Genomic DNA, 26,556 nt, shown 5'->3' with positions numbered 1-26,556 from the left:
GTCTGTGGGGTATATGAGCGATGTTCTGATTCGGCCGGAAACTACATATTGGGCCGAGTTAGTCTCATGGTGTGTACACACGGCAGATACTGCCGTGAGATGCGAGTCCCGACACGATCAGATCGCATCGGGGCTCACATCTCACGGCATGACAGAGGGGCACAATTTACACTATATAGTGCAGATCTGCACTATATAGTGTTGCCTGCCCTCTCTATCTGGCTGCCGATATGCGCTCACACGGGAGCGCGCATCTGGCTCGGAAGCCCTAAAAAAACATGCGATTTGGCTTCCGATGTTCCCTATATCGGGAACATCGGAAGCCAAATCTAACGGTGTGCACACACTATCAGTGTGTACCAGGCTTTAGATGTGGTTCACCTTATGAAGTGGAAGCACTCTGCAGGCTCAGAGCTGTACTGTACATACCTGTAAGCGTTCGTAGAAACCGGCCGGGGATCAAATTTGAAAAAAATGATGCACATGAGGAGTTTCTAGTAGGACGCAGAAAGGATTTAAGTTGCCACCACATACAGAAGTCGCTATGTCATGTATAGATCCTTACTGCCTGTAAACACAAAATAAAAAGAACAAAATTAGAAATTTGGGCATACTAACATTTTATTCTTTATAAGCAAATACCACTTTCTATCAGAGTGAATGTTAAATTTCACACTGTTCCCATTAGCAACACTCAATTTTAAAACCAACAGGACACCAAAGGCACATTTGTTTAATGAGCTGCATTTATCTAGATCACGCAAACACATTCTTACAGCTTCAACTGTCGCTTAAATGGGAATTTAATATTGTGCTTTTCGAAGAGAAATACCAGTAGGTGAATAATAACAAATCCACGGAGAGATATGAGCACTGCAATTTCTAAATTATACATGGATTATGCTCATTATTGCCACAGATCCGTTCTACATATTGCTTTGCATACAGCAGAACTGTCAATGTTTAGTAGCAACAGAGAAGTGCACTCGGCTGTTCCATAAATGTACAACTGCAAAAATCACATCACATACTACATCACACAGATTTTACTTCATTGCGATAATGATGTATATTATGAGGTGCATTCAATGCTGCCGGCAAGGGGGTATTTATGGCGAGGATGGCTGGCTTTCGCTGTTTAACCCCCAGCACCGGCAGCTCACTGTATTCAATGTTCCGGGGGAATCCTCGCTGCGAGGACAGCGAGGATTCCCCCAAACGGCGAGGTTCACGGCTAATGCAGAGAGCCCGCTGCATTTAACCGCGAGCCTTGCCGTTTTGGCGGCCGCACACGCCGTTTCCACCTCGCTGTAAAAACCCTGCGAGGTGGAAAAGGCGGGTGCAGGGAGGTCAGTTGAATACGGACCCGCAAAATGCGATGGCGAGCAATCAGCACTGCACACCGTCACAGCTCGCTAAAGAGCATTGAATATACCCATATGTATAAATGGTGGGCCGATTCATAGATGTATGCTAATGTTTCTGCATTTGGGAAATTATCCATAAGCCACAATAGAAGTTTTAAGTAGATAAAGACGCCCACTGCCGGCTTCTGTAATCATCTTCTTTATAAAGATGCAGCATAGGGTAGATTTCTGGGCTGTTCACTATCACAGCTGACAAATGTCAACAGCATTTAAATTATGCGGTGTCTTTTTGGGGCACTGCAAACACTGTAGTAGAATATTGGAGATTTTCTTAAATATTACACACACACACATACATACATACATACATACATACATACATACATACATACATACATACATACATACGGCCTTATTCTAGTTCACTCTGACAAAATCCTTCTTAGAAGGACACAACCATGTGCACTGCAGGTGGGGCAGATGTTACTTGTGCAGAGAGAGTTAGATTTGGGTGGGGTTTTACTTCAAAGTGAGATCTATATTGCAGTGTAAAAATAAAGCAGCCAGTATTTACCCTGCACAGAAACTAAATAACTAACCCAAATTTAATTCTCTCTGCACATTTTACATCTGGCCCCCTGCAGTGCACATGGTTTTGTCCATCTAAAAAGGATTTTGTCAGAAAGAGTGAACTAGAATAAGGCCCTTAATACCTGTATTTGTGCACATAATGCTGCAAAGTAAGAATGCTTTTTAAAAATAGAAGTGTTATACTTTATTTTATTTTTTTAAATTAACAAAAATGTAAAAAATAACCAACCTATGCTTTCAAAACAGCATCAATTCTTCTAGATACATTAAACGTGGCCATACATCAGAAAGATATTGTACCCAATCATACAATCTCAATTGTAAAATGGATTGTATGCAGATTGTATGATTGTGTACACATGATGTGCACACAATCACACAATCTCCTGGCCCTGGGAGATGGGAGGATTGGTCCGCTGATCGTCAGCTGCACATCAGATCAGTTGGGATTGGGAGCAGATTGCATGTGCTTTTAAGCAGAGAAGAGAGGTGCCGCTTCCGGGCAGCCCGTGGCAGTGACGCTGGGAGCCGCAGAAGTTTCCGAGCGGCAGACAGGCGGGCGGCTGCAGAGAGCGGTGGTCAGCCTTTTGCACAATTCTGTTACTACTCTGAAAACAGTTTTCAGAGGATTGCTTTATTCGGGCTATTTAATAATGGCATAACACAGCAGATGTGAGCAGATTGGTAGTTGCTGGCAACCTGTAAATTAAAAAATAAATAAAAACATGGATTTTTGGTACTCCTATCCTTTTGATCCTGTGCTTTGAGGACCGTGGTTGGGAATGCCTGCCCTAAGCATCAGAATTTTTTTCACAGCACCCCTAGTCCAAAAGTTTCTTATTCTGTAAATTGATTTGTATGTCATACATGGGTTTATTTATGGGTGAGGGACAGGATTAGCTTCTGTTTGTCGACATATTTTATTATTGGTAGCCCACCAGCAATGTTTTTGCCTTTTACAATGACCATAAATAATTTAAATTGCCTCTAGACCACTAATCCAAGGCACCCCTGCAAGTGTCCCGAGGCACCCCAGGGAGCCTAGGCACACAGTTTGGGAACCACTGCACTAGGCTGATGTGCTGGCAAGAATCACTGTTCTGCTTATTCGTTTACATGCTCTGTAATTGGGTGGTGCTGATCTTTTGTGTCAGTGGTTCCCCAACTGTGGCTAATGGTAACTACAAAATTTGCAAATCTACAAAAGTAAAGACTCCCCCGTCTACTCGTCTGTGGTCCCGGCACTTCTCCTGGCATTTGTCGACCTTGTGCCATGTCGACCTAGAACCCTGTCGACCAAACGGTGTCGACCTAATGACTGGTCGATAATACAATCCACACCCATTAATAAAGTATTCTGTGTGCATAAAGTCTTCAGTAGTAAAACAACGATAAAAAAGCTAAGGATAACTGTGACGCATGCAAGATTCAGTGTTGTGTATACAATTGCTGGTTGCCTTTTTATATGACTAACATGACTTTCAACGGAGACCTTAGGGTGGGATTATTCACTGAATTCTATTATTATTATCTATTATTATTATTATTGTTTTGATATTAGGCATTGCAAAACTATTGTAATATTGTGTAATATCGTAATATTGTGTAACACATCAGTTTATAAAGTTCATTCCAGCACTTGCCATCTTTGAAAACCCATGCAGTTCCTCTTCCCTGCCTGGGGTGTCGCTGTCTGTTGTAGTGCTTCTAGCACAGTGTGGTCTGTATATCAGTGCTGATATGCAAACCAGACCTGTACTAGAAACACCACCGCAGACAGCTACACCCCAGGCAGGGAAGAGGAACTGCATGGGTTTTCAAAGATGGCGGGTGCTAGAATGAACACTAGTTTACATTAACCTAATCCATGCCTGTATGACATGGGCTCCTACTGTTTTGTCTAATACTGACTGCAAACTACTTTTGCTTCAATAATAAAATAAATTCTAATAAAAAAAAATGTAAGAAGTAGGTTTATTGGGGGAATTTTCAGGAGCGTTACAGAACATAAGCTGCAGTTGCTTTCTGTTTGCATTCCCCTTCATATAAGGACTACCATTTGTTGCTGTACTTTGCTTTCTTGTGAGGAATTTGTAGGCCCCTTCCAATATTAAACGCATTTTAAATTATAGGATCTTTCCACCTACTCATCCTGACCCGCACAATGCATTGATTCAGCTTTGCCAAGGCACATTGTCTAAAGCTGTGTACACACATGGGCAATAGGGGCTGAAATCGCTGGAAATATGGTCGCAGACAAGCATTTTGTGATGGGAGTGTGCCCCAGTGATAAATTGCCGGGTGCGCGCTTTCATTTTCAGCCCCATTCTAATCGCTCCTGCGACCAGCTGATTACCTCTGCGGCTAGCAATATATGGCTGAGCAATATATCTCCCCCGTGTGTACGGGGCTTAACACTCATTCATTGCGATGACATTTTTTGCTAATTGTCAAGACAGATTTTTGGTGGATTTCTCCATATACCTGTAATACAAATCATCTGTGCTGGGTATTATTCCAGAATTATTATTGAGAACACTAATGGGGCATATACACAGAACGATTTTTTTCCCTATTTCTAAGAGAAATGACTAGACTGCTTAGAAACGGATTGCTCCCAGCTCTCCATAGCTTAGCACAAGTCTGAAGTTGACGCATTACTGTTTTGTGGACTATATTGACTTTTAATATTTGTGATCCTAAAGAGTGACCATATTATTTATTAACTGATTTTTATCTACTACTATGTATTGATCTTGACTTATGCAAACATTTTACATTTATCTTCAGCAAATAAATATATATCCTATTATAACCAAGCCATATTTGGATGCCTCGGTGTACTATAATTTCCATGAATATTGACTAAAAATTAATTCATTCGGTGCTGTTCACTCTTTTGTATCAGAGAAAAAACGGCTGGTCTAAGAATGTATCACAAGCAACAGTGTCTAAAACGATATCAGCATGAAACACAATGTAAGCAAAGTACAACACCAGGTATTCATTTAAATGCAAGGCAAAACAGGAGGCCGACTGCAGATCAACTAACTAGTAATTGAGTAGCTGTGAATAATAAAAAAGAACACTGTCAAGAACGCCAAAGAGCAGGATATCAACGTAGAGTTACAAATTGCACAGGCAATGTACTAGTGAGCACGAGAGGAAGGTGATCTTAACAGATGAATCATCCATTGCAATGTTCTAAAAAGAGGCTCCTGTAAATCCAGTCTAAACAGTCCAATCCTTTTCAATGGTGTTTCCATATAAGGCAAGCTCAATGTGAATAACTAATATGGATACAGAGATATCAGCATATCCACGTCCCCCCCTTGTCCGGATTTCGGCGATCGGGATTCCAGTGTCGGGATTCTGAACGCCGGGATCCCGACCGCCGGGATTTAATACTGAATCCCCGTTTGGCGTAGCATTGCTTTACTGGCTTGGCATCGTCTCCCAGAGCTCTTGGAGAGCATATCTTAAGTTTCTTTGGAACTAAATGTATGAAAGTTATATGCCTTTCACAATGTAGAGTTAGACAGAATATAAAAGATGCCTTTCCTGGCACATGTAGTGGCATAATATAAAAGATGCCTTTCCTGGCACATGTAGGTGCAAGTGCACCATGAGGTAATGAAGAAACAACGCCGGATGCCAACCTAGGAAGTGATAGCAAATGTCACACTAATAGCGGTCAGCAACTACTACCTGCCAATAACTACCTTGGTCAATACAGACTGTCCGCAATTCCGACTGGACTGGCCTGCTAGGGACTCACAGAGGTGATCTTGCGATTGGTGAAAGCAGGAAGAGAGGACCTATTCAAGTCCTCTAGCGACCTGCCACCAAGTGGACTGAAGTACTCCCCTTACCTCCAGATGCCTCTGTGGATCCTTCAAAAGGCGCTGCTAACATCAGACAACTGTAATATTTAAAGGGGCACAGATTATTATTAGACACTGGGATGATGTTTTTATTGTTTGGCAATTATGTGGCTCACTATCATGTGCCTTATTATGAATTTAGCATGGTACCTAGAAGGCAGGGGGCCTAAAGCATAACAATCTTGAAGATGGGGAATATTTTACTCATGATTTTTTTCAAGCAAGCAGTTTCATAACATGCGTCTGATATCAGGACCAATGTCTTTCCACATAGAAACACTGTATGGTGTAGAGTACAACAACCATGAGCATGGACTATTCAGACAACAGGTCTGTATGATGTATTGCTAGTTTTTTTCTGGATCAATACAGTTTTAGATCACATCAACAAGAGGTCAGCTGACAGAAAAATGGTTCTGCATCTTTACTGCACAATACCAAAGCCTGGATTCAACCCAATGGAGCAGGCAGGTCACACCTGGGGGGGAAATTTACTAAAGGAAATTTGTAAAAAAAAATAGGTGTATTTGTATCCAGAAATACACTTATTTTTGACATTTACTATCCCAAAAATACGGCTATTCGTATTCGTATTGATGTGCTATCAATACGAATAGCCGTATTTTCGGGATAGTAAATGTAAAAAATAAGTGTATTTCTGGATACAAATACACCTATTTTTTTTACAAATTTCGGTACTTATGAGTTATCCGGGCGCCCGATTTTTTGATTGTATGCCTTAAGTTAAGGCATACAATCAGATGCGATGCGATGCGATATCGCATCGCATGCGACCATCGGATGCGATGACCCGATTTTTCCATAGGAATCAATGTTAAAATGGACTGAGTCCATTTTAACATGGAATTCAATGGGAAAAAGGGGTCCTTTTCATACCCCTACTATCCAAGTGGGCATGGAGTTGGATATAAACCTGTGGCGAGCGTAGCGTGCCACCGAGCCCGAAGCGTGGCGAGCGAAGCGAGCCCCGCGAGGGGACGGTATTCTATGTCCGCTCGCCACGCTTCGGGCACGGTGGCTCGCTACGCTCGCCACAGGTTTATATCCAACTCCATGCCCACTTGGATAGTAGGGGTATGAAAAGGACCCCTTTTTCCCATTGAATTCCATGTTAAAATGGACTCAGTCCATTTTAACATTGATTCCTATGGAAAAATCGGGTCATCGCATCGCATCCGATGGTCGCATGCGATGTGCCCGATCCGACCCGATTTAGAAATCGGGCGCCCGGATAACTCATACAGTATGTACCCAAATTTCCTTTAGTAAATTTCCCCCCTGGTGTCTCATTGCTCTATTATGTGACTATTTGGGGGAAATTTACTAAAGGAAATTTTTAAAAAATAGGTGTATTTGTATCCAGAAATACACTTATTTTTGACATTTACTATCCTGAAAATACGGCAATTCATATTCGTATTGATAGCACATTAATAAGAATATGACTTGCCGTATTTTTGGGATAGTAAATGTCAAAAATAAGTGTATTTCTGGATACAAATACACCTATTTTTTTTACAAATTTTCTTTAGTAAATTTCCCCCTTTGTGTTTAAATCTTTGTTGGCCCTGATATACTTACACTGATCACAAAAATCTAGAAATGGTCAGGAAACTATGTAGATTTTAGTAAATACTCCCCCAAGGCAGATTATGATGACACACATAATATGTAAAACTGGATCCTATTTTGTGCTGTATAAAGCACAACATAGTGTTCCCGCTAGGCTTATTTTGCGGGGTGCTGCGCCCTGCCCCTTTAATAGCTGCCGAATTTCCGACCTGCCCGTTTGTGCCCGCCCTGCATAGTTAATAGCAGCTGCCGCGCTAGGAGCCCTGTGCGTACAGTAGCATCATGCCGTACAGTAATCACCATCACGTAGCGTCGGAGGGTCAGAGCGGCAGCAGCGGGGACAGTGAACGCCAGGAGATCACGGGGCAGAGGCTGCTCTGCGCATCCCCTTTAAGGCATCGTCCCAGAAGCCCCTATACCAACACTGCAGTTCTTGGTCCCCCCGGTGCAGCAGCGGCGCCTGGTCACCGGCCGCAGCCTACATACAGTACATGGTGTTGGGGACATGGAGGACACCGCAAGGGCACCGTGTCCCGCAGCTTCCTAGTGACTGGAGCAGGCTCGGGATCACTGGCATCAGGGAAGCCCATGTGTGGTGACACCCGCTGGCTGGAGGCAGTGCTCGGCCCCTGGGGCCGGGGATGGACAGCTGGGCACCCAGGGACATGCAGCCCTCCCGCTCCCCTGCCGTGCACTTGTTGATCGCCCAGAGCAACTTTCCTGGTGGGGAAGTGCCCTGGTGCGGCGTGTAGGGGGGGGGGGGTCCCGGCTCATCTGCCTCCCCTCCGTCGGCCACAAGGACTCCTCAGCACTGCCTCTGGGGGACATGACCCACTCTGGAGATACTACGAAAGGAGTTACCCCTGCCAGAGGGCTGGGAGCAGGCCAGGGATGTGGACTGAAAAGTCTATTACATTGATCACAGCAACAGGACCACCAGCTGTATAGACCCCAGAGACAGGTACAGCCAGGGGATATCTGGTACACTATCAGCACCCCGGCAGTGCTGCCCCCCCCCGTACACTATCGCTGCAAACACACGCCCTGCACACTATGTACATAGCTACTGAAGCTGAGGGCTAGCAGCTGGCACAATCGCTGTGTGAGTACAGTGATGGTCCAGCTGCTGCTGTGCCAGGCAGTGGGCGCAGTGTCAGTGTACTAGTTGCATTTCACCCATTTAACATTATGCATTAATTATCCTGTGTGTTACTGGTGTCTGGGATTAGCGTCTAGTCATATTAAGATCCCTATAGATGGGGGTGATTTGCACAAGTGCTGATGGTCTGACGCTCAGATGTCACAAGTTGGTTATATAGCATAAATCTGCCGATGGTGTGACGCTCAGGTGTCACAAGATGGATGATATAGCATAAATGTGCTGATTGTGTGACGCTCAGGTGTCACAAGCTGGATTATATAGCATAAATGTGCCGATGGTGTGACGCTCAGGTGTCACAAGATGGTTATATACCATAAATGTGCCGATGGTGTGACGCTCAGGTGTCACAATATGGATTATATAGCATAAATGTGCCGATGGTGTGATGCTCCGGTGTCACAAGGTGGTTATATAGCATAAATGTGCTGATGGTGTGACGCTCAGGTGTCACCATTTTGACCGTTTAAATTAAAATGTGCCCTCATGATTGAAAAATGTGCCTTCGCGATTGAAAAATGTGCCCTTCCCGTGGTCAGCACCCTGCCCTAAAAAATTTCTAGAGTGAACACTACAACAGTTGATTGCACAAATTTCTTCATGTACAATCCGTTTTAAATTGGGTTCTATTACCTAAGATCTATTCATTTTGACCATGTGGATGGAGTACAATTAATCAGATTATCACTAATTATATTGCAAATTGTATGCTGGTATTATACAATTACTGAAAAATGTGAAATAAATAGGTCCAGTCTAACCCGCATTTAGGAGGTCATTCTCGTTGACTCGCAAAGCCACCCTCGTTCCTACTTCCCAGCGTTTTCCTGGGTGTACCCAGCATTTTGTGGGTACACCCAGGAAATACCGGGCATTCACATGCGAACGCACATGCACATAAGAGAATATGCGCATGCACAGGCCTTCACCATCATTCCCCGCTGCATATTGGCAACGGGGAACAATGGTGAAGGCCTGTGCATTTACATATCATGAGACTCAACCAGAATCACCTCCTTAATGAATGTGAATAAGTGAATAAGGCCAGCTAGCATGCCAAGTTAAAACACAGATATTTAGGCCAGGAAGACAGGAATGCTGGATTGGGAGTTAATTGCCAATTGTTTATTTTAAGCAGAAACTTAAGGTGCACACACACAGTGCGATTTTTACTATGTACAATTTTGACTTTATTATTCTATAGTCAAAATTGAACTACCTGCACAGTCTATTTTTTCTTGCAGTACCAACCCTGCGGGGGCATGCTTCAGCATTACAAGCTGTATACACATGGTGTGATATAGTGTCCATTCTAGCACTCCCTATCTTTAAAAACCCATGCAGTTCCTGTTCCCTACCTGGGGTGTCGCTGTCTGCTGTGGTGTTTCTAGCACAGGTCTGGTTTGCATATCAGTGCTGATATACAGACCACACAGTGCTAGTAGCACTACAGCAGACAGCGACACCCCAGGCAGGGAAAAAGGAATGCATGGGTTTACAAAGATGGCGAGTGCTAGAATGGACACTACGATATGTACTATATTTTCAAATAATGTGGACTATACAGTACATATCGGTAGTTCATGTTGCACGTGTGTATGTCCCATTAGGCCCCTCACCTGGGTGTGGGCTCAAATGGAAGTACTTAGGTGTTTACACCACACTCAATGAAACAAATCTGTGGGCACATAGGGGGTTATTTTGGTTCACTCTTTCTGACAAAACCACGTGCACTGCAGGGGGGGGGGGGGGGGGTTAGATTTTACTTGTGAAGAGAGAATTAGATTTGGGTGGGGTTTTACTTCAAAGTGAGATCTATATTGCAGTGTAAAAATAAAGCAGCCAGTATTTACCCTGCACAGAAACAAAATAAGGCACCCAAATCTAATTCTCTCTGCACAGTTTACATCTGCCCCCCTGCAGTGCACATGGTTTTGTCCACCTAAGAAGGATTTTGTCAGAAAGAGTGAACTAGAATAAGGCCCATAGTACCAGGAAACCCTGAGACCACAGCTTCTCCATATAGCACAAGTACCTCCACGTCTTCAGAATCAATTACACTGGAAGAGGACGTGTGACATGATGATCTCACAATCAAAATAAGTAATGTAAAGGAATTTAACTCACATGCTTAATGGAACGAAAAGTATAATGCAGAACAAAAGTATTCAAAAAAATGTAGAAACAATACACCTTTATTGATGATTAAACAGGCTTAAAAACTTCATGTTTCAAATGAAGGGCACCTTCCATTTGACATAAGCTTTCATATACAAAATGATAAAGGAAAAAAAAAAAACACATTTTAAATGGAAAAACCAATATTTACACCAGAGAAACTCATTAAAATCAAATAATAGGTCACTTAGTGTAGGGGAGAACGATATTCAAATTATATACACCGAAAGACTTTCAATTTCCAGCCACAATGCACTTCATTGTAATCAGGAATTGATTAAATAACAACCTTGTCTAAGTAATTATGATCAAACATGGGAAGCTTTTCTCTTGCTCTCATTTCAGAGGTCCTTTCATTCAGTCTCCCTGCAGAAGCAGGAGGGAGAGAGTGAGTGCAGGACAAGGCTTTTCTACCAATCTGCCACCTGCAGTAACTGCTGGCAATTAATATTGCACTTTTACACCTTGTCTATTTATTATAGGGCAGATGCCAGGACAAAGGCTCCAATAACACCCATCCCAGCTAAGGCTTAAAAGTCTATATGGTGCCTCCGGTTGGTGGTCCAGGACCAATGGAATTTCTTTATGGTCATTGTCATAGGCAAAGCCATTGCTAATGGCTGCCAATCACAAACTATGTGAACAAACAGAAGTGAATCTTGTCCAGCACCAGTGGCGTCAAACTCATGGCCCTCCAGCTGTTGTGGAACTACACATCCCAGCATGCCCTGCCACATATTTCATATAAAGGATTACTATAACTGTGGCAGGGCATGTTGGGACAAGTAGCTCCACAACAGCTGGAGGGCCATGAGTTTGACACCACTGTCCCACACCATATCACTAACCTAACAATAACATATAAGTACAATTTCATTAAAAAACAAGGCACCCCTGTGTGTCCTGAGGTACCTAAGGGTGCTAAGCACACAGTTTGGGAACCACTGCCATAAGCACTAGCAAACTCTGTTGGTCGGTTGGACTGAAAATCTGGTAATGTATGGGGGCATATGCCAATAGCAATTTGTTCACAAACTCAGGAGAATGGACAAAAACATTCAGTGAAATTGTTTAAATCAAATAGGTCCAACTACAGCACATTGTCTGAGTGACAGTTGTTGTCCATTTTCCAATTTGGGAAACTAATGACTTAATTACAAATGACATTTGCTCCTATCCAGTACCAGCTTTTAATTCCATCCAACCAACTGGTAGGATGGTTGGAGGAAAGTAGGTCTGATGTGTGGCCAGCATTAGAGAGAAATAACGTGGTTGAAGATTAATAACTGCTCCTTTCATTTTTCAACCACAGCCTGTCACATTGCATTTAGGAGCTGTTTGGCTGGTATTTTCTCTCTCACCAAGGCTTAGTACATAAGGTCCATAAACACTGGGTTCTTTGCCCAGCGTGTATGGCCAGCGATGTAGTGAAAACTGTTGGCTGGAAAATCGTGTGACTTTCACAGGAAAGGGGGACAGCTATGGAAAGCCATCCACCTGGCTTGTAATACTGGAGCATGCATGAGCGCTTATTGCCAGGGCATACACACTGGGCTCTGAACACCAAAAGTGAGCTGCTTTTAGCTCAAAATTGCCTAGTGTGTGACGGGTCTATAGACCCTTCTGTTCAGAGGTGTTATCTGATGCATGCACAGTTGCAGATTCATAGCTTTCGCGATTGCGCAGTAAGCCGACGGCTTTGAGAACGGTCCACATTTCCCTGTGCACGAATCACCCACAAAATGTCATTACTAATACTTTATTTATTAATACAGATTATTGCTGCTCCAGTCCGGGCCGGGGCTTGGTGTAAAAGGGCAAAAAAAATAACAACCCGGGTCCTGTTACCGGTGTCCGACTCAACAAATGTTCAGGGTCGGACATGGGGCTTCCCCGGAGTCAGGGGTCGTGTTAATGGGTAACCTTGGTCATCTGACCCAGAGACCCATTTCCTCCAATCAGGGAGCCCCAACCTCCGGACCGCAGCGCCCGGTGGTTGGGCAGGGGCTGCAAACAGCCTCTGCTGCTGTCTGCGTTACTATGCAGACAGCAGCAGAGGTGAATGGATGCCTGTGTGCGGATGGAGGCAGGGGGCTGCCCAGCAGATTACCTTGGTGGTGGGCTTGCCCCCAGCGTGTCGGTCGTCGTTGCGGGGGTGTCAGGCAGCGTTGACGGTCGGCGGGTTTCCCGATGCTTGGAGATTATGTCATCTTCAAGCGCCGGCACAGGGCCCGAATTCACTGGCATCCCCTACCCGGCATAATGCCGGGGGACGCCGGTGTAAAAGGGAACAACTGCCGGGTCGCATCCGGGTCTAAAAACCTGGGTGCGACCCGGCAGTTTTGGTGTAAAAGTGGTATAAGTACATTTTACCATAAGACATATGAGGGAGATGCCATGGGGGAAAATAATTTAACCCCCGAACTTTTACTGTTGGGTTTTAGCTCCTTCAGCTATTGAATTACTCTTGCGGTAAGCCCGTGACACTAGAGGATGCACTTAATGTGGATTTCTGCTTGCATCCTCTTCAGATGCCATCACAAATCTGCATTAACTACTGCTTCCAGGGATAGCCATGCTGTTACTGTGGGCTGTAATAACCGTACCCCGGCACTCAACTCGAAAGTGCATTACTGCCCAAAACAAATAAATTGGCTACCAAGGCCATAACTAGGCATATGCCAGTGGTGCCTTTCCCATCACACATTTGCACCATCTGGCTGCACCACCCACATAGCCGCTCCCTGACTATCACCCACCTGCCGCTGCTACCATTCCCCACCGCCCAGGTCCAACTGTCAAACATTTAAAACGTGGTGCTTTTAGATAGCCATATCTAAGTTTGCGGTCTGGCAGTTAGCAACTGGCTACCGAACCGCGAGCGCCGATTGGCTCACAAGCTGGCACCATATTAGAAATGCACACCAGAGTCAGCCAGGGGATGGCGAAATGCGATCTCCCCACAGAGGCATAAGTAAAGGTGTGTACACATGGTGCAACACGAAGCAATCTCAGCGGTATCCAGACTCATCATAGATTGACTCTAGGGAGACAGGGTCCAAAGTACGGCATGGTCAAAAGGCTGGCATGTAAAAGTCTGACATGCATTTTTTTTTAAAATTTGAGCCGACGTGCCAACAGGCGAAATTTCGTTCCCTACCATCCACTACAGCATGGAGGGAGAATATAATAGTGTGCCAAGCGCAGAAAGGCAGCGAGCCTGAAGCACAGCAAGCGTAGCAAGCCATGCAAGGGGACACGGGATACTTAAACGGCGTCCATGTCAACAGATACAAAAAAAAACTCATGTCAACCTTTTTACTGTCGATCTTTGGACCCTGTTGACCATTTGACTGTAGACATATACATTGTAGATCTAATATACCATAACCCTCTCAGCAATATATTGCTCAGTGCATTGCATTAATATCTCTCAACAATATATTGCTCATATTGCTCAGTGTACCGTTTTCATCAGCGACCAACGATTTTGGCTGAAAATTGCAAGCTATTCTGTCTCCACCTCATTTTCACTAGTGCGCAGTGCACCAGCGACCGGCAATTTTTAGCATGCTCCTGCGACCAGCCACCATTAAGGGCTCGCTGCGGGAGAACGCTCCTAGCAATTTATCTCCCACAACACAAAAAAAAAAAAAGACACTGGCGATATGGTCATTCAGCGACCATTTAGCCAGCGATAATGGCTTAAATTGCCCTGTGTGTACAGGTCTTAACAGAGGCAGTGAGTATTACGGCGGCATTATGTAAATGGCACTATGGGGGAGGGGGGCAGTATGTATTTGGCACTACAGCTTGCAGTGCACACATCCCTATTTTGAGTAGGAGGTGTGGGGTCACATTTCTGGCACAGGGCACCAAAATGTGTAATTACAGCACTATTGGCTACTGTCGTTACAAACACTGGGCTAGCTTTATGGCAACTCCAATGTATTGCTCTGCAGGGCTTTATATCTCCCACAGTATCTTCTGTACAACAGCGCTATATGGAGGCCAAACCGGTCCTCGAGATCTACCAACAGCCCATGTTGTCCAGACAACCTATGGATCTGTAAAATGTGTTGTTTAGGAATGAATGCACAACATGTTTGGAAATGTGAGTTAGTAAATACTGCATGTGTGCACCAGCTAGGTGGTCTGGAAAACGTGAACTGTTGATAGATCTTGGGGACTGGTTTGGCCACCCCTGGTATACACCTTAGACCAGTGGTAGCCAACCCTAGCCCTCGAGTGCTACCAACAGTTCACATTTTGCAGACAACCTAGCTGCTGCACTCATTAATCACTGACATTTTAAAAGATCCACAGATGGAGCTAATTAGCTCACTTTTGATTCTGTGAGGAGACCTGCAAAACATGCACTGTTGGTAGCTCTCGAGGACTAGGGTTGGCTACCCCAGCCTTAGATCAATGGGCTTTAACACAGGACATCATACTTGCTCACGGCCTTACGTTTGAGCCAACCCTGCTTTTGAAAGCCAAATTTAACTATAATTAGTCAGATAGGTGACTTTTTTGTTAAAATGGGTGTGGATTATTAGATAGACCTGTGGTTCCCAAACTTTATTGAATCATGGCACCCTAGAGTATCAGATTTTTCTTTTGCAAAACCCCTAGGCCAAATGTTTATTATTGATAAACTTAGAAATAAATATTAAATTAAGCAAATTGTGTTTATATGTCATCCTTAGGTTTAATTATTGGGGAGGGATAACATCTGCTTGTGTTTGTCCACATACAGTATATTATGACTGGAAGCCACTAGCACTGGTTTTGGAGATAATATTGGCCGTAAAAAATTTTGTCCTGGTCCACCAACAGAGGGCACCCCAGCACTTTTCTTAAGTCACTCCCGGGTACCACGGCACAAGGTTTGGGAACTGCTGAGATAGACAGTCAATAGGTCTACCCAAAAAGGTCAATATGTAAGGAATAGGGTCAGGTGTTGAGTGTAGCGAGGGTACTTGTGTAATATCTGGGCACCAGATGTGTTTAATCCTTAACTTAAGGCATACAATCAGATGCAATGCGACACAATTTTCGGGGAAATCGCATCGCATGCAACCAAATCGCATGCGATGCTCCATTGGATTCAATGTTAAATGGTCCCTGTTCATACCCCCACTATCCAAGTGGGCATGGAGTTGATTTTATATAGCATAGCGAGCCCGAAGCGTGGCGAGCCCCGCGAGGGGACGCAGATTACTTAACATGTATTCCGTGTCCCGCCGCTGCGCTCGCCACGCTATATAAATTCAACTCCATGCCCACTTCGATAGTGGGGGTATGAACAGGGACCATTTAACATTGAATCCAATGGAAAATCGCGTCGATCGCATCACATGCGATTTGGTTGCATGCGATGTGATTTTTCCGACCCGATCAAAAAATCGGGCGCCCAGATAATACACAAGTACCGTAGCGAGTCCCCGAGCCCCGATGCATGGGCAGCGCAGTGGAAAACGTATGTTGACCTTTTGACCTATTGCATATGGGTATAGGTCCACCAAATTAAGTTTGACATATATTGTTAGGTCAACAGGCCTAAGGTGGACACTGGCAAAAGGTCAACATGCCTATGGTTGTCAGAGTCAAAATGCAGACACAGGCATTATGTCGACATTTGGAAGGTCGACAGTCAAAAAGTCGACATGAGTTTCTCAGGTTTTTTTATATCATAAATTTATCGAAAGGCGGTATTTCCCTCCCTACCATCCACTAGGGCTTGAAGGGAGAATAGAATAGTTCTGCCGCGTCTAAGTCGACATTTGAGACAAAAAACCTGTAAAACACTCAAGTCAACCTTTTGAGTGTCGATAATGCTTTTGACCCTGACATTTTGTCTGTGTCAATCTATGGCCAATGTATGTCAACCTTAATGTGGTCGACCCAATGTCCCATAACCATATGCAATAGGCCAACAAGGTCAACATGAGTTTTCCACTGCGCTCGCCATGCTTCGGGGCTCGGTGACTCAATACGCTCGGCACACTATTAGTGTTCATTCTAGCACCCGCCATATTTGAAAACCCACGCAGTTCCTCTTCCCTGCCTGGGGTGTCGCTGTCTGCTGTAGTGCTTCTAGCACAGTGTGGTCTGTATATGAGCACTGATATGCACACCAGATCTGCGCTAGAAACACCACAGCAGACAGCGACACCCCAGGCAGGGAAGAGGAACTGCATGGGTTCTTAAATATGGCGGGTGCTAGAATGAACACTACACTATTATAATCTCCCTCTATGGCTATGCCGATATGGATGGTGAAGCAAAAACAAGCTGGATTTTAAAAAAAAAACTCATGAAAAACTCATGTCGACCTTGTCATGTGTCAACCTTTTTTATATTAACCCTGTCGATCTTTTGACTGTCCAACTAGACATTGTAGATTTATCAACTGGAACCAGGCTAAAAGACACAAAAGCTCATATGACAGAGCCTTTTAGTGCCACGTAACACAACCATTACATTATTAGGCATTACACTTAGCCAGCTATACATAGTATAGTCCATCTTCCAGACTAAGATCACTCTAAAGGTGCCCACAGACGCTACAATTGTACTGTGCTATGCGTTTTTGACTGTACAATGGTTCTATACAATTTTTCTTCCAGCTTGCTATGAGATGTGCACTTGGATGCATGTGATGAACCCATGTTTGTAATGTTAAATTTCAGATGTAGTCTAAAAAGTATGTGCAGCACGTACTTTTTTAGACATACAATATCGGGCTCCAGGGAACATAAACACCATCCAATAATTGTACATAAGATGCAATTTGTGCTTAAAAAGTACAAAATGCATTTGATAATTGATGCGTCTGTGGGCACCTTTATACAAGAAAGATAATAATAATAATAATAATAATAATAATAAATAAAAAATATGGCACCTTTTAGAGGAAATACACCTGGGCAGCAGCCTCTGGGAGCAGGCTAGTAACATCTCCCTGCTCGGGTACCATCCCCATTACAAAAAAAAATACTGGCCATTTAGCTTAGTACATCACAAAAGCATTGTTGTAGCTGACTTTTGTGTTGGACAGTTTCTAGCAGGAGCACAAAGACAGCTAATATACATTTTCTATCACATAACATACCATTATGTTTCTATATGTTCCCGAAAGTATGACAAATTATGTGTCAAAGATACTACAAAATATAGCAGTTTATAATCAAAATGAATACTTTGAAGGAGCATATTTATTAATCAGCATTCATGCATTAAAATCAGAGGTATTAAGCGCCCATAGAAACAATGGTTTATAAATTGTTCTAAGCATAACGTTATTACAGGACAAACAGCTTATTTTGGAACAAATTTTATTTTGGGTTTTTAGAAAGGCAGCAAAGATGTGTACTGAAGTGGGGGGCGTAATCCCTAACGCGCTGGGACACTGTATCTGAATGATGATTGCAATAATGACATGTATTTACAATCGGAGGACAAGTCTCTATAGCAGGAGGCTAATATAGAAGGTGTGGGGTGCGCAAGGCTGGTATTGCAAAGGGAAACCACGGGGACTGTGAAAGGCTGCGCGGCTGCTGATGAGCAGGGGTCCCGCCGCAGCACACATACCTTCTATCCGGTACATTGGGCAATGCTGTCCCGGAAGACGAGAGACGATAGAGCAGCTACAGAGCACTTCCCTGCTGCATGCAGACCCGCCCACCTGCTCCGGCCACAGCCAATCGTTAGTCAGATCTGCACCACACCAATCGGGGCTCTGCTCTCTGCAGCCTCCACTCCAGCACAGCACAGCACAGAATAGGGAGGAGCTGTTGTTGCGGCCGGTGGGAGCTTATCTCTGGCCTGGGTAAGCGCGGGTTACTGTGAGCTGATGGACTCGGCTGTGGCGTGCAGGGGAAAATGAAATAGAGATTGTGGGCAGCAAAGTCATGTCATGCAGTGAGAGCATGGATGGGAAAATGCACCCGTGTAATCATCACCAATATCAACAGAGACTGTTATCCTGTCCTGGAATCTTGTGCTATCAGTTCTTAATCACTGTAGCAATAATCGGCTTTGTGGCGCTTTCACTCTTTCCCTGACTTTGGGACTGATTCAGAGATGGATGCTATTCAGACAGCTTAGCTTCTGTGTGGAAATAAATTAAAGCTGCAGTAGGTATCGTGTATTTAGTAGGGATTGCCATTGACTATCGATGTTCCTAAAACATCATCGATGGTTATGACCTAGTGCTCGATGTTTTGGGCATCGATAGGAGAGGCTCAAATAGTTGTATGCCATGAATGGACGGCATCCAATGTTTTTGGTTGGGATGCCTGCACACTGTGTGTGCAGCATCGCTATATACAGTGGCATCGCTGCAGGAGGTGCACGCATGAAGAAACTTTGGTACTTCCTCATCTTTGCGGCCACTGCTTACTCTACGGAACTTACGTAGCGTATGGTGAGTCACGATTCACAAAGCGGCTACCGTAACTGGAGTAATTGGTGACCGCAAAGATGAGGACGTACCAAAGCTTTAACTAGTGGGTTTTAGGGCTACCCCCCTCTTAACAGAGGAGAGAGCGCAGGCACGATATTGCAAAGCGTCCTCCCTCCTGGCGCCAAATTGCAGGTCAATGGGAATGGGCCAATATGACTAGAATCCATTAGAGTTGTGACATTTTAATCCCCCTCCCCAATAGACCAGCATTCTTGAAATTTAAGGGCAAGGCTTAGTAATATTGTTACAAATCTCCACATCCAGCGATGATGCAAGATGTCTGAATGCCATAGACCAGGGGTCCTCAAACTATTTTGCTGTGGGACCCCATCAGACATAAAAAGTTATTACAGGAGCCCAGCAAGTTACCGCAGAAGATCATCACATGACATGTGTAGTCATCACACAGCACATGCATGGCAGCATAGAGGAAGCACAAAATTATGGGAGGAGTCTAAAATAACAGACACTTCAACGTGTTTTTCAGACTCCTTGAATCACTGACTGAGTTTTGAAAAGTCATCAGCCTGAAGGTCAGCAACATGGAGTCGCGACCCCATGCTGAGAAGGTGGGGACCCACTTTGGGGTTCAGGACCAACGGTTTGAGAACTGCTGTCATAGATTAAAGACCCCCTACGTATACAATCACCGTACTAGATAATGCATTGAATCACCCATACTCTACAAAAGCCCTCCTCCACATTCCAAGACCCCAAATCCCTCCCAAGATTCTTCTCAATCCACTATTTCTAGACACATGGAAGGGAGACTTTCCACAGATATCTTCCCACGATCCATTTACCTTACGGCTATCCACCACACTAAAAACTCTAAAATCATCCTATCTTCAAGAAGTGTATATTAAATGTATATATTTCTCACAATCACAATGCAAGCACTTTAAACCTGATGAACTGGGCTTATGCTCTAAGTGTAAGTCAAGTGTCTCTCCATATATTCATCATTAGTGGGAATGTCGGAAAATAAAAAAGTTCTGGCTTAAATTACAACAATAGAAAATTTATAGAATAATGATCGCGCTCCAGACACTGCAGCCCTAGATACACCCCAAGACTCCCACAATCTTGAACAAATCTAACAAACACAATGGGTGATCCTAGGCGCTGTGTCTACTTTCTCTTTTCTTTTCGCAGTATGTTCAATCCCTGCGTCTTGATGTTCAAAATAGGACACTGTCAACTGACCTGTAATCAGTGCCCTATGTGCACATCAAGGTTTCTTTTGTTTTCACACGGTATCAGCTGGGCATTAATTCCACACTCCCACACTCTGATTCTACTAATAGGATAGAACTCACCGAGGGTCAGAGCCCTATGTTCATCCAAAGGTTTCTTTGGGGGTAAGTTCCCTATACCCCAGGAATCACCGATATCCACTCCAGTTGGTAAGGTAATACACTTTATTCCATACACCAACACTCCAATAAAATACGATAAAAAGTCCAAACAGGGGGATACACCTGGCTCTTTGCAAGTTCAAATGGGTAGCTCTCCAATCCGGATAGAAAGTTCCCCACAGCCGAAGATGAAAAAACAGCAGGAACTATGCAAGGGTACTCCAGGTAGAAGGAAGGAGGTGGATTACCTGGAGTACCCTTGCATAGTTCCTGCTGTTTTTTCATCTTCGGCTGTGGGGAACTTTCTATCCGGATTGGAGAGCTACCCATTTGAACTTGCAAAGAGCCAGGTGTATCCCCCTGTTTGGACTTTTTATCGTATTTTATTGGAGTGTTGGTGTATGGAATAAAGTGTATTACCTTACCAACTGGAGTGGATATCGGTGATTCCTGGGGTATAGGGAACTTACCCCCAAAGAAACCTTTGGATGAACATAGGGCTCTGACCCTCGGTGAGTTCTATCCTATTAGTAGAATCAGAGTGTGGGAGTGTGGAATTAATGCCCAGCTGATACCGTGTGAAAACAAAAGAAACCTTGATGTGCACATAGGGCACTGATTACAGGTCAGTTGACAGTGTCCTATTTTGAACATCAAGACGCAGGGATTGAACATACTGCGAAAAGAAAATAGAAAGTAGACACAGCGCCTAGGATCACCCATTGTGTTTGTCTGGCTTAAATTAGTTTGCTTTATTAACACTAGGTTTCAGACTAGCTTCATATAAGACCCTTATGCACTCCTCTTCGCAAACTTCGAGGTGTGGATGTTGAAAGATTTAGATAAAGAACTTATTCCATTACTTAAAATTATAGTTACGGTGGCTAAAAAGACGATACTTATTTCCTAGCACGGCGCCCATCGCATAAGATTGTATGCCTTAATTAAGGCATACAATCTATACAATTGAAAAGATTTTTAATTGTATGTACAATATCGCATCTCATGGATCTTATGCATCCATAAGATCCATGAGATCCGTAAGATGCCATAAGATAAAAGATCCATCAACACCAACCCGAAGCGTGGCGGCACACGTCCTCCGACCTTTTCATACCCCCACTATCCACGTCGGCGTGGAGTTGATCTTATACAGTGTGGCGAGCCACCGAGCCCGAAGCGTGGCGTGCCCCGCGAGGGGACGCGTAATACCTGTGAAGTAATGCGCGTCCACTCGTAGGGCGTGCTGCGCTCGCCACGCTTCGGGCTCAGTGGCTCGCTGCGCTCGCCACACTATATAAAGTCAACTCCACGCCGACATGGATAGTGGGGGTATGAAAAGGTCTGAGGACGCGTACCGCCGCCCCTCACGAGCTTGCTGCGCTCGCCACGCTTCGGGTTGGCATCAATAGTGGGGTGACGTTAACAATGGGGGGGGGGGGGCATTTCACCCATGAGGGGGGTTATCAATTAAAATTGGGGTTTTGGGGCTTTTTATATTGGAATCAATGTAAAATTGGGTCTCAGGGACCATTTCGCATTGATTCCAATGTAAAAATCTCATCCATCGCATGCATCTTATGCCGCACACCCCAAAGTACCAGTCAGCTCCTGACATTTTACAAAATGAAAGGAGCTGATTGGCTCCTGTCTCGACTCGCTTCACTTTATCGCTTTCCAAGCTTTAATAAATCTCCCTCTTAAAATGTCACCGTTTACACCAGTGGTTCCCAAACTTTTTTAATCACGGTGCCCTATAGTATCAGAAAGTTTTCCGTGGCACCCCTAGACCAAAAGTTTTTAATTGAGTTCTTTAGAATTTTTTTTTTTATGAAATAAATTGTGTTTATATGTCATTATTAGGTTGATTTATGTGGTTATGTACATGATTCGCTTCTGTTTGTCCAAATATGTTATGACATAAGCCATAAGCACTGGTTTTGCCTATTACATTGACAATAAACATTTGAATTGGCCATGGATCACAAACCCATGGCACCCCTGCCAGTGCTCGGTGGCACCCCAGGGTGCCACGGCACACAGTTTGGGAACCACTGGTTTACACCATTTTAACATAAGGAATGGGTTTCTTACTGCAAGCATCAAATGCCTTTTCTTTTAAACAGTGCCTGTCAGGCAGTACTTAAAAATGTATCATTCATAATAAAGCTTGATTAAAAACCCTAATTGCAAGGAACAATGATTAGCACACATACTGTACCATTATTGTCAAAAAGAAGATACAAAAAAAACATATGCCCCTTTTGTACTTTCTGTGTTAAAATCTTCACCATTATTTAAATGAACTATGTGGGCTGAGTAATCTTGTGTGAGCATTCAGAGGTAATTAGAAGCTTGTTTTAAAAACTGGATTGCTTTGTAAGGATTGATTATGTAACAGTAAGTTTTGCAGGAGCAGAATAGAGAATAGTCCTACCACTTCTACTCTCATACATCTTTCACATCGCAAGTGTAGAGTCACACCCAGGATTTAGACACTGGTCTGCCCCGTAAGCGACCCTGTATTTGCGATGTTTAGCCCCAACAGTGATCCTGCATTTAGCCGGGACGCTGGCGTCAGAGAGGGGGTGGAGCGTCGGGGGGGGGGGGATGCAGCACTTTTGCAGCCTTGCTAGTCCACCAAGGGCCGCCCGTCACCCTCCAAACCCCCCCAGGCATGCGAATGTATGATTTGCATAATCATCCATTTGCAGCCTTGGGTACAAGGGAGAAATCATTTGATGGTCTACGGTGTCTCAGAACTGCGTGTGCCCTGTGCGAGGACATCTGCTGATGTCAGCTGCCCGCCCCTTCGTCACTGTCAATTTCCTTGGGAACACCCAGAGTTCTCTTGGGAATGCCCATGAAACGCTGGGCATTCCCATATGCAAATTGTCCAGGCTTCTGTGTGCGAGCACTGTGGGTGCTCGCATACAGCAGCTGCACATGTGCATAAAAACCTATGTGCATGCGCAGTTGAAAACAATCGGTCCCCCCAGCGGCCGCGTTGGGGACCTAATTGAATCAGAATAACCCCCTAAAGCAGGGCTGGATTTATCACTGTGAGGCACGGGCGTAGGGGTGGCACCTGTAGGGGCAGCAGGCTGGGACCAGACAGACTAGTCGCCTCCAGCCAAGCAGAATTAACAGCACAGCAGTGACAGCCAGGCAGAGAGCTGCGGGCGGCCCGACTGTCCTGAGAGCAGGACCGCCACCTGTGCTCACTGCTCCCTCCACAATTTGCAGCTGTCCAATAGCGTTAGCAGCAGTGCACACAACTCGACGGGCATGCGCACAGACATTACAACAGAGCGTACAAAGCAGCAGTGGTCCCTTTTTTCAGTTGTGGACTCAATTAATGTGTGTTTCACCCATTAACTACATTGTGTGCTGTGTTTTGAATGTTTAAATGTTTAATATCATTTAGCAGTAAAGTTAACACAAATGCTGAACGTCATTTTCCAGTTACATATGTGACGCACAAAAATTTTAATTTCCTTCAAAAGTTGCACAGCCAAAATCTTTTGCCGCACACAGCCTTTGTAAAATTAGAGGGAACATTGGTTAGCAGCCTGCGGCTCACTCAATTGCAGGTGTGCAGGCTGTTCAAGGAGGTGGGATCTGGGCATAGTGTGACTACATGGAGCCGAAATTCCAGGTATCCCCTGCCGGGTGCGGGAGGCCGCCGGGACAGCATGCGGCCATGGAGGGTGGACCTCTTCTTTTCTTCACATAAAGCATTTAGAAGAAGATAAACTTCTTTGTCAGGGTATCATGTAGTTCACCTACAGTGGGCCTGATGAGGAAGAGCAGCAGCTTTTGAGTTTATTACAATGCTGTATTTAGGAATTGTTAGCTGGATGATATTGCCTGTTTCCAGATGAGGGAAGGTGGTTATAGAGCTGGTGGAATGGGCGTAGTGGAAGGGAACTCCTGTGTCTTGGTGCCACATCCCTTCTTTGGGTCCCGAATTCAGAAGTGTACGCACATTACACATTATAATTATATAGCATAACAAAAAGACTACATGATATTCTGGCTTGCCACAAAAAATACATAGAGATACACACAGTGCTATAAATGAAAACAGAATTTAATAGCAGATAATAACCACTTGACCCATGTAGTCTGCCTTAAACACATGTACACACTATGGTATATATTTTGTCGGTAGCCAAATAACCTACCAGTATATTTTTGGACTGTGGGAGGAAACCGGAGCAAACACAGGGAGAATATACAAACTCTGTACAGTTGGGGCCATGGTGGGAATCAAGCCCATGACCTCAGTGCTGTGAGGCAGTAATGCTAACTATTACACCAGGGTTGACCAGAACTTGTCCCAAACAGGAAAAATCCAAACCATCATCAAAAGACTATCTCAGCACTGTTCTAATTTTTTTAACCTTTTTACAGTACGCAGACATATCTGAAGCTACAAATCTTTTTAGATTTCCCTTAAACACTCCCAGGAATCTGATCTGACCCTGGGCTACATTTTCACTCTATTGTCTATTCACTTCAGATCGATCTGACCAGATCTATCTGATGCAGACAGATTGCATCAGATTGGTCGGGTGCACACATGCTACATCAGATGAATCTGATGCAATATTTAAATAAAATAGGCTGGTAGGCTGGGCTACTATATGAAGCAGGAGACAGTGCTGGTTCTCAAAATACAGATGCCAAAATACAGTAAACCACAATTGCCAGCAAGTGGGGTACTTGTAGATCCATAGCCAAAGAAATATAACAGAAATATAAGAAATATAAATAAAATGATCAGTGGCCAGAGGAATCTGCGAGTGCAGCGCAGCAGCCACCCATTCTCAAACTGCTTCCCCACATACACACCCGGTGGCCCCTTCTGTTTCGGGGTCTACTTGACAAGTCCTGCTGCTTCGTGGTACAGAGGCATCTCATCGCCAGCCCTGGCCGCTGGGTCTTTACTGCCAGCCACCTAGGGATGGCCATCGACTATCGATGTTCCCGAAACATCGATGGTTGGGACCTAGTGCTCGATGTTTTGGGCATCGATAGTGGATGGTCGAATAGTTTTATGCCATTGATGGATGGCTTCCGATGGTAAAAATTGGGGGCGCATGCGCACCGTCATTGCGTCCAGCGGCGTCGCTGCGGGCGCCCCACCCCGCCGGGAGGTGCACGCATGCTCAAAAGAAACTTAAACTGAATTGATGGCTAAAGTTTCTTCTGTGCATGCGCGCGGATCCTGGCCGGGCAAGCTGCCCGCAGCGACCCTTCCCGTTGCTCGGCTAAGCGATGGCAGGAACCATCAATGGTGTGAGGTAGAATGGTTTATAGCCATCGATGGTTCCTGCTCTAGAAACCATCAATGGCAACCATCGATGGGGGATGTGCCGATGGCCATCCCTACAGCCGCCTCTTCACTGAAGCGTCTTCTGTCTATACTGCAACGCGACCCGGCTGGCCTAAAATTTTGGGGACATGGTCTCGCAGTGAGGGGAAGTGGCCTTCAAATCACATCACTCATGCAAGACCACGCCCCATTTTGCGGCTGCTGTCCCTCTGCCTGCGGGGAATAGACGCTGTGCATATGCGCACAGCTTCTATTCACTGGTGACTAGTGGGTGGCAGCGGGGACTCCCACCTGCCACCCACCCCCCAGCTGCGGGACACATGAAAGTTCCCCAGTTGGGAGGTAAGTTCCCCAAACGGGACAGTTGGGAGGTATGTCTTCACTGGCTGTCAGGGAACTTCGCTAACCCTGCAGAGGCTGCACCCACAGCTCCCCTCAACCAACTACAGCTGCATAGACATCATGCAGCTCCGGCCCACCGGAGGTCCCTGTACGCCACTCACTCACTTTGCTGCCCAAGGTGAGTACATCACTGGCACCTGCTGCTGAGACACATGGGATCAGAAGGCAGGACTCAGATGGGAGAGTCTTGTGTGCTTCAGATGTATCGCATCT

At 44.8% G+C, this 26,556-nt stretch overlaps 1 protein-coding gene across 3 annotated transcripts in view; it reads right to left on the bottom strand.

Moving 5' to 3' along the window:
• TANGO2 (transport and golgi organization 2 homolog) overlaps positions 1-26,556 on the bottom strand; it is a 128,820-nt gene that overhangs the window by 86,355 nt on the left and 15,909 nt on the right. For 2 of the 3 annotated variants that reach the window (XM_083149737.1, XM_083149746.1), the window contains exon 2: positions 430-568. In XM_083149737.1, the coding sequence (XP_083005863.1) occupies positions 430-485 (56 nt within the window). In that variant the 5' untranslated portion in view covers positions 486-568. Of the gene's footprint in view, positions 1-429; positions 569-18,368; positions 18,527-26,556 lie in introns of those variants that run through there. The other variant, XM_083149729.1, reaches the window with a different exon arrangement.

Source organism: Crinia signifera, chromosome 1 (genome assembly GCF_055691185.1).
Source record: "Crinia signifera chromosome 1, ASM5569118v1, whole genome shotgun sequence".
In the NCBI taxonomy this organism is placed as follows: Eukaryota; Metazoa; Chordata; class Amphibia; order Anura; family Myobatrachidae; genus Crinia; species Crinia signifera.
Note: the sequence above shows the minus strand (reverse complement) of the source record. Positions and strands in the feature narration are given on the sequence as shown.